At 39.7% G+C, this 18227-nt stretch overlaps 1 protein-coding gene across 2 annotated transcripts in view; it reads left to right on the forward strand.

Annotated features, from left to right (window-relative positions):
* The first annotated feature begins 34 nt into the window (after window positions 1-34).
* VGLL4 (vestigial like family member 4) overlaps window positions 35-18227 on the forward strand; it is a 90903-nt gene continuing 72710 nt past the window's right edge. The window contains exons 1-2 of one of the 2 annotated variants that reach the window (XM_055806829.1): window positions 35-154; window positions 8351-8427. In XM_055806829.1, coding sequence (XP_055662804.1) covers window positions 8364-8427 — 64 coding nt within the window. In that variant the 5' untranslated portion in view covers window positions 35-154; window positions 8351-8363. Of the gene's footprint in view, window positions 155-988; window positions 1378-8350; window positions 8428-18227 lie in introns of those variants that run through there. The other variant, XM_027778655.2, reaches the window with a different exon arrangement.

Raw genomic sequence — 18227 nt, forward strand, 5'->3', positions numbered from 1 at the left:
CTGCTCCGCTCCGCTGCCGGGCTGCTGGCCCGGCAGTAAACAAACAGCCCTCCGCCCCCCGGCCCGCTCCCCTGCCCTGCCCTCCCCGCCCGCGGCCGCCGCCGCCCCAGCCACGCCGCCCCAGCCACGCCGCCGCCGGCCCGGGAGCACGCTGGTGAGTGAGCGGGGCAGCGGCCCCTGCGGCCGGGCGGGCCGGCGGCCGAGCGCGGAGCCCGGCTGGGAAGTCGGCGGCGGGAGGACGGGGACAGGTGGCCCCGGGCGGGGGTGGCCGGCCCCGCTGCCCCGACGCTCGGCCGGCGGGAGGCGCGGGGCGCTGCGGGGAGCGGCGGCCCGGAGGCGCTGACAGGCGGGCGGTCGCGCTGGCGGGACGGGGCAGCCCCTCGGCGCTGCGGGACTTCCCCGGGCCGGCGGAGCCGAGCCTGCCCGGGGCGGGGGGAGCCGCGGCGGCGGCCCGCGGGGCTGTGAGGGAAGGACGGCGGGGCGGGCCGGGCCCTTCCCGCGGGGCTGTGAGGGAAGGACGGCGGGGCCGGCCGGGCCCTTCCCGCGGGGCTGTGAGGGAAGGACGGCGGGGCCGGCCGGGCCCTTCCCGCGGGGCTGTGAGGGAAGGACGGCGGGGCCGGCCGGGCCCTTCCCGCGGGGCTGTGAGGGAAGGACGGCGGGGCCGGCCGGGCCCTTCCCTCCGGCCCGCGGCCCGCCCGGGCCCGCTCTGCTGGCGGCGGACGGCGGGGCCGGCCCCGGCCCCGGGGCGTTCTGCCGGGGGAGGGCCGGCGGCCGCGGTCCCGGGCCCCGCCTGCCCGGGCGGCCGCGGGGGCCGCTGGCGGGGCCAGGTGCGCTGCCGGGGGACGTCCCCACCGAAGCTCCTGGGGACAGGGGCGAGCGCCTTGACTGCCATCTTACAGGCGCACCTCGGCTCCAGTGGAGCTGGTCTTTCTTACAGAGAAACCCCCTGGGATGTCATCGTAGCGGGGGCCCTGGGGTGAGATCTAGAATGAGTGCGAAGGGCACTGTCTCTGCATCTAGTATATTCCCTTTTTCAATGGCGTTTTGGTTTGGTTTTCCTTCTCTTTTAATTTAATCTTGCAGTGGATTTTCGGTCGGTTCAGTCAAGCTGGCTTTATGTTTCCCAGATGTAATCAGAAGTAATGAATTTTCTGAGTCGAGCTGGCTGTGGCGACACCAGCGCACCCAGTTTCTGGAGGCGCGAGGAATGGGGATTTAACAGCCCTTCCCAGTGACACTTGAGACCCTGTGGAGCCAGCTCACTTCCCTCTCCCTCTGTTGGTGTTTCAGAATTATCAGGAATGAGAAATAATGGACAATTTTTAATGAAACTAAAGAGGACTAATTGATGAAGAGCTCCAGGGTTGCTCCTGCAGGGTAATTTTTCTGATTAGGTTTTCTGTAACTTTAGAATGGGGGTGGTGGTGTTTAAAGAGCATTTCTCATAGAAGAACAAACTGTAGGCTGTGAAACCTGAGTGAAATTCTTGTTGCAGGCAGTGGTATTAAGAGCCCTTAAATCCAAAACTGTATAAAAATCTGGCAGCAATCTGCCTCTCCTGCCTTAATAACAGATCAACTTTTTTTTAAGGCTCTCCTCTAAACTTCTTGGCCTTTATTTGTATTTTCATGTCTGCGAACTTGTGAGGGTGTTTCTAAAGCAGAGTGTGTTTTGCTTAAATTCCCTACATCTCTCCTTCATCTCATTGATACACCAGTTACAGTCTTGATGTTTGGGATCAGGCTACAAGGCTTTTTGGGATCAGTTATAGGGGATTACCTTCAGTTAAGAATAAAACACAGATCTGGCCCGTTAGACTCCTGGTAGAACCTGAGTGTCTGTGCTGTGCATTTTCATTTTTTTTTTTTTTAAGCAAACTACTGGAAACTGAAACAGTTGTTGGTGAATCACCAGCATCTCCAGCACATGCTGTGGGGAATGGGGACAGGGTGTTTTCAGTGCGGGATGCCGTGCTGCTCGCCTGCCTTATCTCTGCTCAGTAGCTATGCAGTGAGACCAGTGCTAGCTACCATGTAGCTTTTACACCCACTTTAGAGGAGGAATTAGGCCAGTGCCTAAGTGATGAGCACCCAGAAGTGGTGCTGCAAGGGGTAGATCTGACAGTCTGGTAGTATAAAACGTGGCTAGGAGCTAAAACAGGATGGAAAGTCATTGATACAGACCTTTGGGGCATGCTAACTGGAGAAGTGTGTTCACGTTATAAAACATCAGGAGGTTCTTGTTTCAGTATGTGTAGCTTTGATAACTAATACAATGTGGAGATGCTGAGAAGGTTAATTTGTTTTCATACATTTGAAAGTTTTCTATTATAAAAGGTAGTTTTGGTTCAGTTCTTTTTACTGTGGTTAGATGTTTCATAATATGTCTGCAGCAGAACGTGTAACGTACAGGATGGAGTGAGTGATCTTGCAGATACAAGGCATGGTCATGTTAAATTTTTCCATCTTTCAATTTCTTATGTTTTTTACCTTTCAGTTCAAATACCATTGCTAATAGCTTTCTCTTTAGAATCTTACCTTGTTAAGGTAATTTCATGGATTTAAGCAACAAGAAAGCAAAAAGCACAAGGTAAAATGCCAAAGCTTTGCTTTAAGCTTATAATTTTCTGCGTGATAAGTTAAATCATTAAGTTGTTTCTGCTTGAAGATTTGCCTGTTCAAACACATTTTCCACGGGCAAAACAAGCATGGTAAAAAAGCCCACCAAAGTACTGAATGAATTCATTAAAAAAAAAAAAAACAAACAAACAAAAAACCCAAAAGGAAAAAAAGTGGTATTTCTGTGAATCCTTTGGCTAAGTAGCTTGAACTGAACCTGAAGACTGTGAATTGTAAAGGCGGAAGGATGATCAGTGCTACATGGTAATCACAATCTAAACTGAGCGCTTACAGGTAATGTTTTGCATGGGCATCTCAACACTGGAGTTCTGTATCCACAAGTAGCAGCTCTGATGTAAGTGCAGTTGAAGGAATTTAAACGTATTGTGGCTACTGCGGGCACATAGCGCAATGTGCTTATGGTTATTCACAGTACAAATATGCTTTACTCCTATCTTAAAAAAATAAAAGATGTTGACCCAGTTTGCATCAAACTCCTGCTTTATCTTCCTTTCCTCAGTAGACAATAGATTGTGCTGCTAAGTTGTGTCTGGATTGCCTTTTTGGTGTAGCTTCCATAAAATCAGCCAGAGTTTCTTTCTCTAGGTACTTCTGGTTATGAATTTGACTGGGAGGTGCTGTATTTGTGTCTTCCTAGATGTGAGCTGCTTTTGGCCTATTTGACCATGCTCTTCAATTAATCTTGTTTTCCCTACACTTGTGTTTATCTACGTTACTTCAGTCCATGCTCTTGGTTGTTTCTCGAGGGTCTTGTTTTTGTCTCACTTTTTCATTGTTGTAATGGGCTTTGTTTATTAATTCTCTTCTTCCTCCAACCTTCTCTCCGTGATTTCACCAGACATATGAATTCAAGTGCTAGATTTTTCTCTGCATCATTGAATGGCTCAGCCTTTCTCTCTCCTTGGCATCATGTAGGTGTCTATCTCTAGTTCACACTCAACAAGTTTGAGAGACTCTTATTAGTGTCTGCTTTCAGATGTTTCTTATTAATGTGTTGGCAATGGCTCTGGGCAATGCTGCTATTCTGTTGGTCAGTCAGACCTGTAATCCAAGTATCTTCACGACTGTGACCTCTCTTTAGATCTTTATATCCAAACTAATGTCTAAATTATTCTGATTTTTCTTATCTGCACAGCACGTGCGTTTTTTGTGCAGGCCTTTTGCTTTGATCACCCAACTTTTTCCTTGTTTCTGTCATCTAACTTGTTACTTCATTTACTAATTAAGATCTGTTCTAGACAAAAGCCGTTATGTCTCCATAATGGAGACTACTGCCGCAAACATAATCTTTCATGTTTCTCCTTCACTTTCTGTCCCTTCACTTTCCTCACATTTTTTAAAAAAATAAAGTTCTTCTCATTATTTCAAATCTTTACTGACATAAGGCACTGTGAATAATAATTTTTGTGGGATTGAATAAATGCCTTACTGTTCAGTCTGTAGTTAGTCTCTGGTGCCGGTTTCTTTACTGCCTGTTTACTTAAGTTTCAAGCAAACAACTTTAGGGTTTTTCCCCACCTGCTTTCCCTGGTGCTTGGAAGGTGCCGTATAAATCCATGAAATCACTTTACTGTTCATTTTCAAAAGCTTTAATTTCTCTGTAGTCTTCAGAAACATGTTAACAGCCATTTGTGAAGCTGAGGGTACTCTGTGTGCAAGGAACTTGCAAAAGCTTGGAAAGGAGAGGGAAAATAATTCAACAAAAAAAAACCCCAAAAATGTTTTTATTACACTAATAGTGTGTTCTTCAAATGTGCCTAAAAGAACTTACAAGTGGATCAGTGTTTAGTAACTTTGTTTCATTTAGTTTCATTCATTAGTAACTCTCAGACATTATATCTTTATGGTTTACCTTCTATGTCTTTACTGTTTTTTCAGAATGTTTCTTCGCGCCAGCGTAGGCAAGATGATAGACTAGGGGAGTGTTGAGTGGAAGCAATAACTGATAAATAAAATGTCTGAGTAAGATATTAAAGTAACATTTGAAATTACGGTAGATAAAAATATCTTGAACGCTTGTTAAAGTGCCTTTGGCTTGTCTGTCTTTAACAGTTAAGATTTTGAAACAAGTAAGATGCTTAGGAAATTAGAACTATCCAGAGGAAGTGAAGTTTGTGGACTTGTGTTTCACTAGTCACTTGTTTTCTCTTGTGAGATCTCAGTGTAGAGCAATATGTGCACATAAGCTAGGGTGTTGGGGTTTTATGGGGATACTTACAAAAATGTCGCTTTGGACTGGGTTAGTTTCTGCTGCATAGATGGGTTTCTGTGTCACACAGAGAATTAGCTGGCTTTTATCAGAAGTCTGCTTTTTAACTGGTTGGGGTGTTTTTGTTTTTTAAGAACCCTGGAAATTGAACTATTCTTTCATTTCTGAAAGGTGACTCCTTCGAGGATGATGACTGGACCGTTCTCTGAAGGCTGCTTTGGAGAAGCTGTAGCAGTTGGTGTCCTTGCCGAGACAGAATTAGGTTTTTAAGCTTTGAACTGTCTTAAGAGAAGATTCCTGTGGGCAACCTTTATTTCTTTCCCAATTGTTATCCCTGACTTGTTAGATTAAAATATCCCTGTATCTATAAATTATATTGTTTGAAAAATAAACTAGAAGTTTATAGCTCCTTGAAGGTAAATTTTCGTAACTGTAAATGTGTTCAGGGTGTATAAAAAAAAAAAAATAAATCACAACGTGTATGGTATTGCACCCTGGCATGTGCAGATCCCTGTGTTGACAGCATCCCTTCAAAGAAGCTCTTGAATGAACACATCATTCTTCACAAGACTTTAGCTATTAGGGAAACACTTCTTGCAGTTCACTCATGATATGAGCTTTAATAATACTCAAAGCTACAAAACTACATTGAAGGCAGTTTTAGTGAAGTTGGTTTTAAAGTGTCTAATTTCCTGAATAGAATTAAGACTTGGTTCCTGTTCCCTCCTCTCAGTAAGGACTTTTGTCACTGGCTAATTCTCTTACTAGGAGCATGTTCTGGAAAGGGATTGGGCATCTGCTACTCCCATTATTCAAATATTACTGAAAAACTTAAAGAAAACAGCAATTTGTTTTCAATAAAAGACATCCTAATATCCTTTGCATTGTTCTTTACCAAGAGGGTTTTCCTAAAGAATTGACCAAAAAGCTTTGTATTACTGTCTGAAATTTAGGACAAAGCTGGTTAGTACTTAATCATGAGTTAGCCATCAGTATGGTGTAGCAGCAGGATCTGATCAGACATATTTTAATCTTTTTTTCCAACTTAATTTTCACTCTGTTAGAGGAATTTGTGTGAGAGGGTCAGTAATCAGTAGTCTGGGGAGAAATAAAGTGCTGCAATTTAAACTCTAAGAAAACAAAAAGCAGGAAAAGAACCAAGCACCAAGGTCTAAGGGATCAAAGTGGACTGATGCTGAAGGCTTCTTTAGTGAACACTCTCTTTCAGAGCTTTGCTTTGATTTGGAAGAAAGTGTGGCCAAACGTGACACAAAGAAACATTTAATGAAAACAGGCTTAGTAAAATAAGAATCTGGGATCTTGTTTTCTAAAACCTGTTGCCCACGTACACTGTTTTAAAATTAAAGAGTTAACTGATTTTATAAGTTTAGTTAGGATACTGTTCTTTGAGCAAAAGCTAATTCTGACAGGGAGGGAGAATTCGTGGTTTTATCCTCAAGCGCTATACTTAATTATTTCAAGTATGTCTCTTCTTCTTGCACACTTCTATGGAAACAAGAGTGAATTTAATTCTTTATTGAAAGTATATATTTTTAAACTTAAAAATACTTTAAGAATCCTTTTCCTTACGCTTTCAAATCTGTGATTAGTTTTAAAGTGTTTGACATTATTTAGGAAGAGGGAGGGAGGATAGCGAGGTTTATTATTTATAGTGCAAAGTCAAGGAAATTGCTTCCCAAACATATGCTTATTGTTAAGTCTATATACATGTGTTTGAGATTTCTGTAGTTGCCACTACCATTTTTTCTTTTTTTTTTTTAAGATCATACTGTAAAGTAGGTTACAGTAAACAGTTCTTATGACAGGATAGCATGCTAGTTTTGTGGGGAAAAACCCCAGCAAAATTGTTAGCAGTCCTGGGGTTTCTTTCTCCACTTGTTTTCTTAACAGTTCTGTCTATGCTGTTGCCACCTTATTTAAAAACACATATAAGCTGTTGGCTTTTCAACAAAAGCGTCTCGACAACATGTTATTCTCTTCTTTCCTTTCCCTTTCATATTTTTGGAACTTTATATTAGGAACTTGGTTTTTAGTTTTGAAGCCATTCGTGTGAAACTTTGACAGGCTTATATGAGCTGTAACATGATGGGTTTTTGTAGGCGAGTCCGAGTGCTGAAACGTGTGTTTTTATGTGATGGGGTTCATTTTTCAAGTATGGGAATTGCGTTGTAAGCAGAGAAAAACAGGGCAAAGCAGCTACTGAGGTGTGATTATGATTATGCAAGTTATACTGTTCTGTCTGTGTCATTATATATACGCGTGCCCAGTGTTTCACTAGATGTTCATGAGTATGAAAATGTCTTAATGGCTTATAAGCGTTGGATGATTCTACTTTGGGCATGGGAGAGTGTGGGGTGCAAGTTTATTGAATATGGATCTCGAGCAATCTTATGCTCATGCCGAGCCAGCTGTCATCTTGACTTCAGACGAGTCACATCTTTGGGTATTGTCTCAAATAGCTATTTATTGGGGTGGAAGGCCGGTATGTGGGAGGCCAAACTGCTTACAACATGTAGCAGATGACCCTGTTGCAACTGTTGTGGTTTAACCCCAGCCAGCAACTAAACACTGCACAGCCGCTCACTCACTCTCCCCGCCTCAGCGGGATGAGGGAGAAAATTGGAAGAGTAAAAGTGAGAAAACTCGTGGGTTGAGATAAAGACAGTTTAATGGGATAGAAAAAGCAGAAAGTAATAATAATGATAAAGGAATTAGAACAGATAAAAATGATAAAGGAATTGGAACAGATAAAACAAGTGATGCACAGTGCAATTGCTTACCACTTGCTGACAGACGCCCAGTCAGTTCCCAAGCGGCGGCCCCTGGGCAGCTTTCCCCCCAGTTCCTATGCTGAGCATGATGCCCTATGGTATGGAATAGCCCTTTGGTCAGTTGGGATCAGCTGTCCTGGCTGTGCCCCCTGCCAGCTTCTTGTGCCCTTCCCCCCCTCCCCCCCCCAGCCTACTTGCTGGTTGGGGCGGTGTCAGAAGCTGAGAAGTCCTTGACTTAGCTGTTGCTAAGTAGTGTTTATACTAAAACCATCAGTGTGTTAGCAACATCATTCTCATCCTAAATCCAAAGCATAGCACTGCTCCAGATTCTAGGAAGAAAATTAACTCTGGCCCAGCTGAAACCAGGACACAAAGTACATGAACAGTGGTCATCAGCTTCAGTCAAGTACTTGAGAATTTGGTCTTCTGATTTGATTTGGATGAGTAGTTGGTGGGAAAGCCAATTCCAGCATTTCCTTGTTTTCAGCACTGACTTAGTTTTAGCAAATCCTGTGCTAGCAGAACATGCAAAGAGCAGCAGAAACCTGTTTTTTTTTATTCTTTCTGCTGTGGTGCTCTTCTTGTTCATTACTACTTCCTTCTGTTAAACCTGATGTGTGTATGCTGTGAACAAGGGGCATACCACTGCGTATGTTGTGGTAAGGGCTCTGTGAGTTTACTCGTTGAAACTTTGGCTCTGAATTTTCCAGGATCCAGAGAGGAATGGAGACTCCATTGGATGTTTTGTCGAGAGCAGCATCTCTAGTACATGCTGATGATGAGAAACGTAAGTCTGAAATTTAGTTCTCTGCTTTGCTGGATATAGATGCTTTGTGTTTGCACTATATATCAGCCTAGATGCTAGCTTTATCAATCTTTGCATTTTACTCAATCTAAGACATATAGAAAAATGTCTTCAGAAGCCCTTCAAAAGTAGTCTTCCTCATGTGCAAAACCAATAAGTTGCATTTAAGTTGGTTAGTACACAAGAGAGAATAATTTCTGTTTATTTTGGAAAGGTACTTAAATCATATGAAGTGCCCCTCTTTTCCCAATTGCATTTGCACTGGTACTGGACAAAAAGTTGCAACGAAACTGCTGTCAAACTAGGGACAATTTGAGAACTCACACTCCCTAGTATCTCATTGAAGAACATGTAACTGGGTGGGCATGAGTGGGTTGCAAAGATTCCTTCACAGTTCATGAAAATTAAGAGGTAGACTGTTACCGTTAGTAACAAGCGCTTAATTTTCCTTTCGCTGCCAGTAAAAGGTGAGTACAGGATTTTAACATAGCAAATGATTCAGCTGCAGGTAGAGAGGCTCATGTTTCCAATCATATGGGAAATATTTTTGCTTTTAACATTCTCGGTAAGCGTTTAAGGTGGGTTAACTAATGTTAGAACAGTATTTTCAGCTCTGTCAACTTTCAGTGTAGATCAGACTGTTGCCTGCATGCTTAGTAATACGTGTCTTTGTCAGGTTTTTTTTCCTGAGTGGTGTAAGCACTCAGAAAGTGTATGCATCTTGGGTATCAACCTGAATAGGTGCTAACTAGAAAAATGGTATTTTGGATTTCAAACTGCTCTTGTGTGTAGCTTCTGTGCATAAACTCATCTTTTAAGATGAATTCGGCTTTTCTTCTTTTGGTCTTTGTTCTGTTTTTCTGTATATACTTTTCAAAAAGTAATTGCCTTGACAGAATTGATTTACTGCTGTTGATAATCAGCTTACTGAAGTAATTGCAAAGTAAACATTCACAATGTATTTGGACAGGCAGTCCCAAATAGGCAAGATAACAGTAGCTTGCTCTTTCAGAAGTTTGTAAAATGAAGGTTTTAGACCTTGATGGGCTCTTTGGTATTACTGGCTCTTAGCTTTATAGTAGATATTGGTTTTGCTGTTCTTTCACGTTCACCTTGCTACTGCCTATGTACCAGGTTTTTACTGATCCCACTGTAGAAAGAGGATGGTTTTGATTGCTACAGTTATTGACCGTTACTGGTAAAATGAACAGCAGTGGAAATCCTTGAGGAAATAATTTCAGCTGTGATTTTGACCTGGGGGATTCCTCTTGTAAACTAAGATATATATTTGTAGAAAAAACAAAAGCTTAAACTGTTTTCTCTTGATTGCTTTTCTAAAAAATATATTTTGAGTATGTATTCTCAGGTTCTTAATCTTAAATGCATTCTTTTTGGTTAACTATTGCCTAAGACTCTAGTTCAATTTTGAGTTCCACCGAGTAGTAATGTTGGGCTGGATTTAGAGAATCCAGAGGAAGTCTGATTCAGTGCAACTTGCATGGGAGGAAGCTGATATGTATCTGGTTCTAATTTACATTCTTTTAGTCTTACCACTTAAACTTAATTAGATTTATGCCACTCTGCAGCTTCTAACTTGTGCTGTCTCTGAGTTTGTCCTGTTGTTGTGTGTATTGTACGCAGAGAATGCTGTAGTATGAAAAGCTGCTAAAAGGAAGAAATGAGTAGTCCAGACTAGTCACTGAACTTGCACTTTTTTTGTCAGCTTTTGTGGAAATGGCATCAGCCAGGCTTCACTCTGCATTGCAGAGGAGGCTAACAGCTCAAAGTTAGTATTAATCTTGAATTTAACAATTATCCTTGAGCTTTCCATTGAAGCGCCCGGCACGCCGCTCTTGGAGTTCTAACAGAGGTCCTCTCTGTATTTCTGTATCCTCTATCCACTTTGTCTAACAAAATTATACGTAAGTTTCTAATACTCCAGTCATGACCAGGAGTGCCATAATTGCTTTTTGTTGTTGGGTTTTTGTCTTTAAATCAGATTACTTTCAGATACTCGGTATGTTATACTTCAGTGATGATATTTGTTTTTAAGTAATATATACAGGCAATTTTATTATTGATTCATTAAAAAAAATAACCCAGTGGGTTATTTTTGACACTTCTAATGATATCATGAAGTTTCCTGCTTCCAAAGTTCTGAATAAGCATTTCAGATTAATTTCATTTTTGAAATATTTCTGACACAGAGTTTTTTATTTTTGTGCTGGAATAGAAATTTGTCTAATAAGTAACTCCTGATGCCTTTTGTGCATTTTATGGTCAAAATTTTATGCTATTTTTTTGAATAGAGAGCAAAGGAAAGGTAGCTATATGCTATCCTGACATGACAATGCCACCAAGTAACTAGTGGTTAGATTGCACTTGTGAAACGATAAATAAAACTAGTGGAAAAAATAAGTTGAATCATCTTAAGAAGTATTTGTCAAATGTTCTCATCTAAGCTATACGCCATGTAAGATTTGAAAACTGTTAATTTGCCACTTTTTAAAGATCATTTTAAGCAATTAAGATACCCATTTTAACTATAATATCTCAAAATTATTCCTCTTCAAAGTAGTTCACGATTACAGTATTTATAAGAAAAGTAAATGTAGTCTCTAACACTTCTCTGTCATCTAGTGTGAGTGCATAATGCATATAAAATATTTTTTGAAGTTAGATTGCATTTGCTGCTACACAAGGTACAAAGCTAGCTGAAGTTGTTAGTGGTCTCTTATTCATATGTATCAATAATTTTCCCTACTTCTTTTTCTGAAGGTGTTAGTGCTATTTGTACACAAACCCTTGATCCTCTTGCAGACATCTTAAATTGCAAACTTTCGCACCCTGATATGCTTTCATCCCATCTCAACCACAACTTCAAACTAATTTATATAAATCAGCAGCTTTCGAGTGCGTTTACTGAATCCAAGCAGTGCAAATACAGGTTCTTCTTAAAAAACAAGGTGTATTTCCTGAAGTTGGTAGGTATTTAATGTTATTCTTGTTTATCTGGGTGTATTCGGAAGAGGAACATTACCAGTATTTATGAATTTAGTTCATTCTAACATGAAGGATCCTCTTATCTCTGCAGGCACTCACTGCAGTGACAAGTAATATAGAAGTGTCTTAGTGTACATACAAATCACACTGTTTAAAACAAATACATTTAAACTTCCCAGCACTTAAAGAAATGAATGAGACATACACCCATGTAGATTTCCCAGAATGGTTATTGGTTTCTTAAACAAATGTGTCCTTGAGGTTTTTTTTGGTTTGTGGTTTGGGTTTTTTTTGTGTTTTTTTGGTTTTTTTTTTGCAGCTGCAGCTATGTCAAGAAGAAAGGTTGACCTTCATTAGTATGTTAGCACTATTTATTGCTTTTATTCGCATCTCTGTTTTATTTCATGAACTCTACTATATACTGTATTTCAACAGCTCCCAGTCTAAATAATTCTGCACTTGTTATCAGAGAAAATTTATGAAACTCCTTTGGTTAACTACTGTGTCATGCAAATGAGTAATTATTAAGAAGAAACGATTATTGTAATTTTGTATTTGTAATTATTAGCACTGTGATGTGAGCAATTATTTAAGCTTATGGTATACTGGATCTGTGCTTAAAAAAACCTAAACAAAACAAGCTGAACAAAAGAAGACAGACACTCCTTTGGAGGTGATAACAGTTAAAGGAGAAGAGAAAGATATTGCCTAATGGAGTTCATTGTTTACTTCTTGTCCAAACTTGGCCTTCCATTTCAGTGGAAGGAAAGCATACAATGATGCAATTATTAGCCAGTCCTCTCGAAGGCTTGCCACTAATGGCTTACTTGTCAATAGTGAAGGGAAAGGCTATAGGAAGTCTGCGCTGTTTACGAGCAGCTGTTCAGTGCCAGACTAGGTAATGTGCAACTATTTTATCTGTAAGTGGCATCTGTAAGGTTTTGCCAGGTTTTTTTCAGTGCTTCAGAAGTGGGCTCTGTATGAAGTGAACATCTGTAAGATCTGTGTACGTATGCTGCCTTTTTAACGTTATTGTGGCCGGAAGCCTTACCCAATATTGGCTGTTGTACAATTGCAAAAATCAAGTTTACAATGAGATGCTTGATATGACTCATTACTCTTCTGTTCCTCTTCTTTTGCTATACAATTCTTCCTGAGGTTGTACTGATTTCTCATATGTTCAGGATTTTAGCTGGCTATTTTTAGAAGACCACAGTATAAGCTGGTAGTATTTAAGTAAAGACAAAGAATTACTGAAAATACAGTTTTTCTTCCCATACTTGTGTTGAACAGCAAGTGTTCAAACATTACGAAGAGTTATAATTTTGTGTTTATCTCATATAAAAATAAGGATTTGTGAACTTGTCTTTCAGTTATAAACGGTGTTTTAAAAGCATAATCCTGTAACTGAGAAAATAGTGAAGGAAAATGCTAATAAGGACTTGCACTTGCAGAATGTGTTGAAAGCACTGTGTACTCAGCCTGTGCTGATTTTATAGTAACACTTAACTTACACTTCCCTCTAATATGCAAGTTCATTTCAAGATTATGGGAATGAATGAGAAAAAACATGTTGTTTCTCACTCTCTCAGGGTATTATAGTGAAAAGTCTGTTGCTGGCAAACAAGAAAATATACTTCCGCAAGGAAATGAAAGGTTTGGAAACAGCTAATAAATGGCACAATAAAGTCCTGGGTAATAGCTTTGCATTCTAATGCCTTGTACCAGAGCCATACCTACTGAATTGTGTTGAATTTGTTTTTTTTAATTTAATTGAATTGAACTATGTTTTTAAAAACTAATACAGGACTACATTATTAAAAAAAAAAAAGTGATCTTTGATCAAGCCATGCTTCTTGCACATGTGCCATCAGTCGCATGTGTCATCCTTGTACGCATGGAAGCCTGTAACTGCTATTCCTCACTTCTTGTCTGTGAACACTCTTACTGTTTGGCAACAGCTTCTTTTATGTGGTTTAGTTTAATCCACTTCAGATAACTAAGCTAGACCATACAGTTGATATTTCTAGTACGAAGAATTACTGTGCTTTAAAATCCCTGCCCTAATCAACTTTGTAATAAAATCCTCATGTAGACAAGACCTACAAATCAATTGTTACTGTTCTTCCTTCGTATCAATCAGTTCAGTTAGGAGAATTACCATCTCATAATTAGTAAATTTACAATGATTAGTTGTTTTGGATAGCTGATCCTGAAAAAGATACTACTTTAAGGCTAAGTTGAGAACAATGCATTATTTTTTAACACTCTTGATGAGGATGATGACTCTGTAAGCTTATTGTCTTTAAATACAAAACAAGCGATATTTGTAGTAGAGTTAGACCTGAATGTTGATGTTCATGTTGAAGATATTAATGATAAAATATTTCTAGCATCACCAGGACTTCTCATCTACACTATTTGTTTTGTAAATTTATAGCAAATTATGGGCAGTGAGCCTAAGGCAGGTTTTAATATCAATGTTTGCAGAAGTGTAAATAGCTTCCATCCTATTGTGTAAACACTTAAATCAGCATTTTATTATTATAAAAAATATTTAAGATCCTGCAGGTTTTTTGACTGACTAAAAGTGAGGAATTGCATGGAGCTTGCTGTATGAATGTAATTAGTACAAAGAGAGCCTCAGCGATCAGTTTCATTTGAGTTTGCTTGAGGGGGGATGGTTCTAAAGATTCATCTGCTTCAGTAAAATGGGCAACAGCAATAGCACTTTTACACAGAAGTGTGATACCATCGTCTTGTCTTGTGACTTGGCGTTTGTATTTCGGACATATATGTGTGAATGAAAATAGCAAATCTTGTAACAAAGAAATAAATGGAGGAAGTCTTAGCTGCATGCTGTAGCAAAGGTATTTCAGCATTACTCCTCATTTATGGAACATTTGTTTTAGGGGCGGAAGGGAATTGAATTGGTTCAGTAAGGGCAATGTGGAGCATGTTTAAATTTCTTCTCAAATCTAAAATGTGTTTGTTGTACCAAACCTTAATTCTCATGTAGGCTGTTTTGATGGTAAGCTATTTCCCCTTCATGCTAGGAATGTGTCCCTGGTAATAGGTATAATACACTTAATAGTTTAGTACATCACCACTTCTCCATTTTGTGTTCATTGTTTTGCCATTATTTCTGGAGTTTGTGATTATTTTTCTCACTGTTGATGTTGAGAATGTTAACGTTATCTGTAGTACTCGGTGCTGTACAAACACAAGGGAGAAGGTAGTCCCTGTTCTCAAGACAGACTGTCAAGGGCGGGAAGCAGAGCTCTGAGGTGACACGGGGCTGCTTCTGGTTAGCCAGCGAGTCAGCAGTGGAGGTGGATTTTCTGATTCTGATTCCGAGTTGTAACACCTTATTCACCACGCTGCTGACGCCAATAGCTTCTATCGAACCCTGAGCTCCAGTGGTGTGCCAAGCAACCTGGCCAAAAAAGTCCTAACAGGGTTTGATGCCATCGACACTGCTGCTGCTGTGACAGTGGAATTCAGCGGGTAGGCAGTACTTCTCCTTTCTGCTTGCCACTTTTGGAATATTCAGGAAATAAAATGGTTATTGTCTTTTAAGGTAGCTCATAGCTGCACCATCAAATTGCTCATAGGGTAACTATCCTGAAGAAATTCTTTGCTTTGAAGAGTGTCATGCTCATTTCTGTTCCTTTACCTGGGCAAGCTGGCAGTCATTATAGATAACTGATATCTTGAGGTAACTGATATAGATATACTCATGTCTTTGGGTTTTTTCCCCAATTTAGGCTAGATAAAAATCTCTCCTATAATGTAAAAGTTGTATGTGATGCTTCTAAAAATCTTGCTTCCTGTGACTTTCAGGACGACTCCTGTAAGTAGAGGGAGTAATTTTTGATCTTAACCGCCTACTTTTTGTTTTGTAGGACAATACTTGCTGAAATCCTGCTTGGCTAGGTTGGGGTCAACACAACCACATTAACCCAGATTTTTCTTTGGCGTTCTGTAAATAAATTCAATAGTATTTGGTATGGGTGTTGTTTTTCAGTGCTTTCAAAGTTCAGGGATTTTTAATCAGGGTTTGTAAAATCTTGGATGTCTCTTATTAACCAGCCCAGGCCAACCTTTCATTTAGAGCTTGACTCCTTCGGAAGACTTTTCCCTTGTTGGGTTGAAAGGAGCGTAAGAAGTGCTTCAGGATTGTTTCTTTTATGAAAATAAGTGGACTTTCCACATGGATGTTTGTTTCTTCTTTTATGGTAAATTAAAATATTGATTTGGTTGTCTTTCTACCAAGTTGGCTGTTGCATGAATGTGTGTGTTGGTTCAGAGAAGAGGCAGATATTTGATATAGACAAAGAGTTAGGTCTTGAAAATTAGAGGTATGTTTAGACTTCGGTGTTTTGCAGCTCAGTTTAATATATTGAATTCTTTAATTGCAGAAATTAATGCACAATTAAGTAAATTATAATAGCTGTTACGAATTAAGCTCTGACCACAAGCACAGTTGCTATCTGTGATGTCTAGCAAAAGAGAAACTTAGGTTTTCTGGAGGAAAAGCTAATTTCTAAGAAGCAGTATCAGCAAAAATCTATGTTTGTAATCCCTCAACAGCTATGAGAGGTATTTAAAAGTACGTTTGTCACGCAGTAATTTACATAACATTTGATCAATGGTGGGGAAGAGAGTGAGTTAGTTTTGCAGTGATATTCGTTGCATAAATAATTTTTTTTTTTTATTTTTACTGAAATGTGGAAAAGTGTGGAAGTGTGATATTTCACTTTGGTAATAACGGGATGGAAAAATTGTGGTTCGATCATTGAATCATCTGTTGTTGCTGTATGAATACCAAAAGCTTTAAATAATAAACCTTTCTGAATAATACCATGCATAGTGTTCTGCTTTTAAATTTATGAACCATACAGACCAGAGAATACTAATAACTTCTGTGTGTTAATCTGGTTTTTAGTAAAATACCTGAATGGCTGAATTCCTGACCTTCTGCTTTTTGTCTTTCAAAAACCTTTAGCTGTTTGTATCCGTCAGTATTTCACGGCACAGGGTAGCTTCCTGCAGATCGTGTCAGGGCCATTTCATCATTTTCAGGGCTTTCTTGAAAGTAGGAGTGTTAAGTAGGATAACTAGTTGTTTGGGATGTTTTGTTTAGGAAAAATAAAATAAAAAAATATTCTTATCTCCAGAAATCTTCGCCATTTTTTCTCAAAGTTTATTGTAGCAAGAAAATAAACAATGAGTAGAGTTATGTTTTCAACCTGTTAAATAGGCTGGAAAATGGGGCAATTGTCTGCTTGGTGCCTAGATGTATTTTAATAGCAGTAGAACACCATTAGTATAATCAGTGGAGTGATGGTAATGCCTTCAGGAACAAAAGTGTCTAAACATTTTTTTCGAATTGATTTTAAAAAACATTTGCAGGAGGTTCAGCTGCCACCAGTTTGTAAACATGCTGTAGCATCCTTCAGCATACCAGATGTTTCTACCCGGGCTGCGCTAGCTGAGCAAATAGGCTGCTTGGAGTTCCTGGGCAATGTCCGCCAGACAATATGTCTTTTCTTTCTGAATCCTTTTTAGCTAATTGGTGATAAAATAGTTGCAGTGATTGGTGGCATTGCCTGCAAGTAAATGATGTTTACAGAAACAGTATCTCTTTAAATGTTGTTTGGCAAATGGAGGGGAAGGAATCTTTTTACTAGACTGGAATTTGTCATCAGATACCAACCATTGCTCTGAAAATTGCAGCTGACTGAATACCATATTGTTAAGCATGAGAGCACATACGTAACCGTATGGAATGCATCAATGCACATGCTTCTGAATGATTGTAGTTTCTGAAATGCTATACCTGGAACTTTGTGCTCCATTTGCCCATTTTGCAATAATATATATTTGTTGTATCCTGAATTCTGAAAGAATGCAGGGAAATTATTCAGTCATTGGGTTCTCTGTGTTAAGTTTTCTGGTGGTGACTGAAACTAGGTAAATGGACTAGTTTTATGCAGCTAGGCAGAATATATTAGCATGTGAAAATCTGTCCATTCTTCATGTGGTAAATATTATGTGGCTTTTTTCACTAAAAAAACCAAAAACCCAACAAACAAACCCAAGAAAAAAAATTCTTCCTTAATCGGGAATACTGCAGGCTGACTTGTGAAATGCAGGGTGCTTTCCCAGCATGTTCTTTCCACATCTTTAAGAGCCCAGAGATTCAGAACAAGCTTGGAAATGTCAGTGTCACACATGAAAAGCTAGTGTTCATAAGGGGCAGAATTCATAAGAGCAAAGGAGTTAAATTTCAGAAATACTTTGGATTAGGTGGATTTACTGTTGTTTATCTATTTTTCCTTGCTCAATTTTTTTTGTAGGTACTTATTTCAGCACTTTATTGGTGTGTCTGGAAAGGTTAGAAATAGTGCTTTACAACCGCCCGTAGCCATGCTGTCCCTCCCCTTGCTCAGGGTCTACCCACCAGATGCCATACATTCTGGAGTGACTGTAATTCATTTTCCAGATGGCAAAGCAGGGCTTTTTGAGAAAGAGAAGGTCTTTGGTGCAACGTAGTGATTCTTAGTTTTGTTTATGCAGGCAGGCAAATCTAGAGGTACCTTTTTCTGTAAGCAAACGAAGAGATTTAATAAAGGAGTGAGTAAACTTTGTGTTTAGTTAGCATTTTAAAAACCCTCTGCTGAAAAAAAAGTTGATTTTCATTAAATACATAGTTTTTACACATACACAGTATGTTAAAACAGTGTTGTAAAGTCCATTCTTTTAGCAATGCAGTG

This window comes from Falco peregrinus, chromosome 5, assembly GCF_023634155.1.
Source record: "Falco peregrinus isolate bFalPer1 chromosome 5, bFalPer1.pri, whole genome shotgun sequence".
NCBI classification, from domain to species: Eukaryota; Metazoa; Chordata; class Aves; order Falconiformes; family Falconidae; genus Falco; species Falco peregrinus.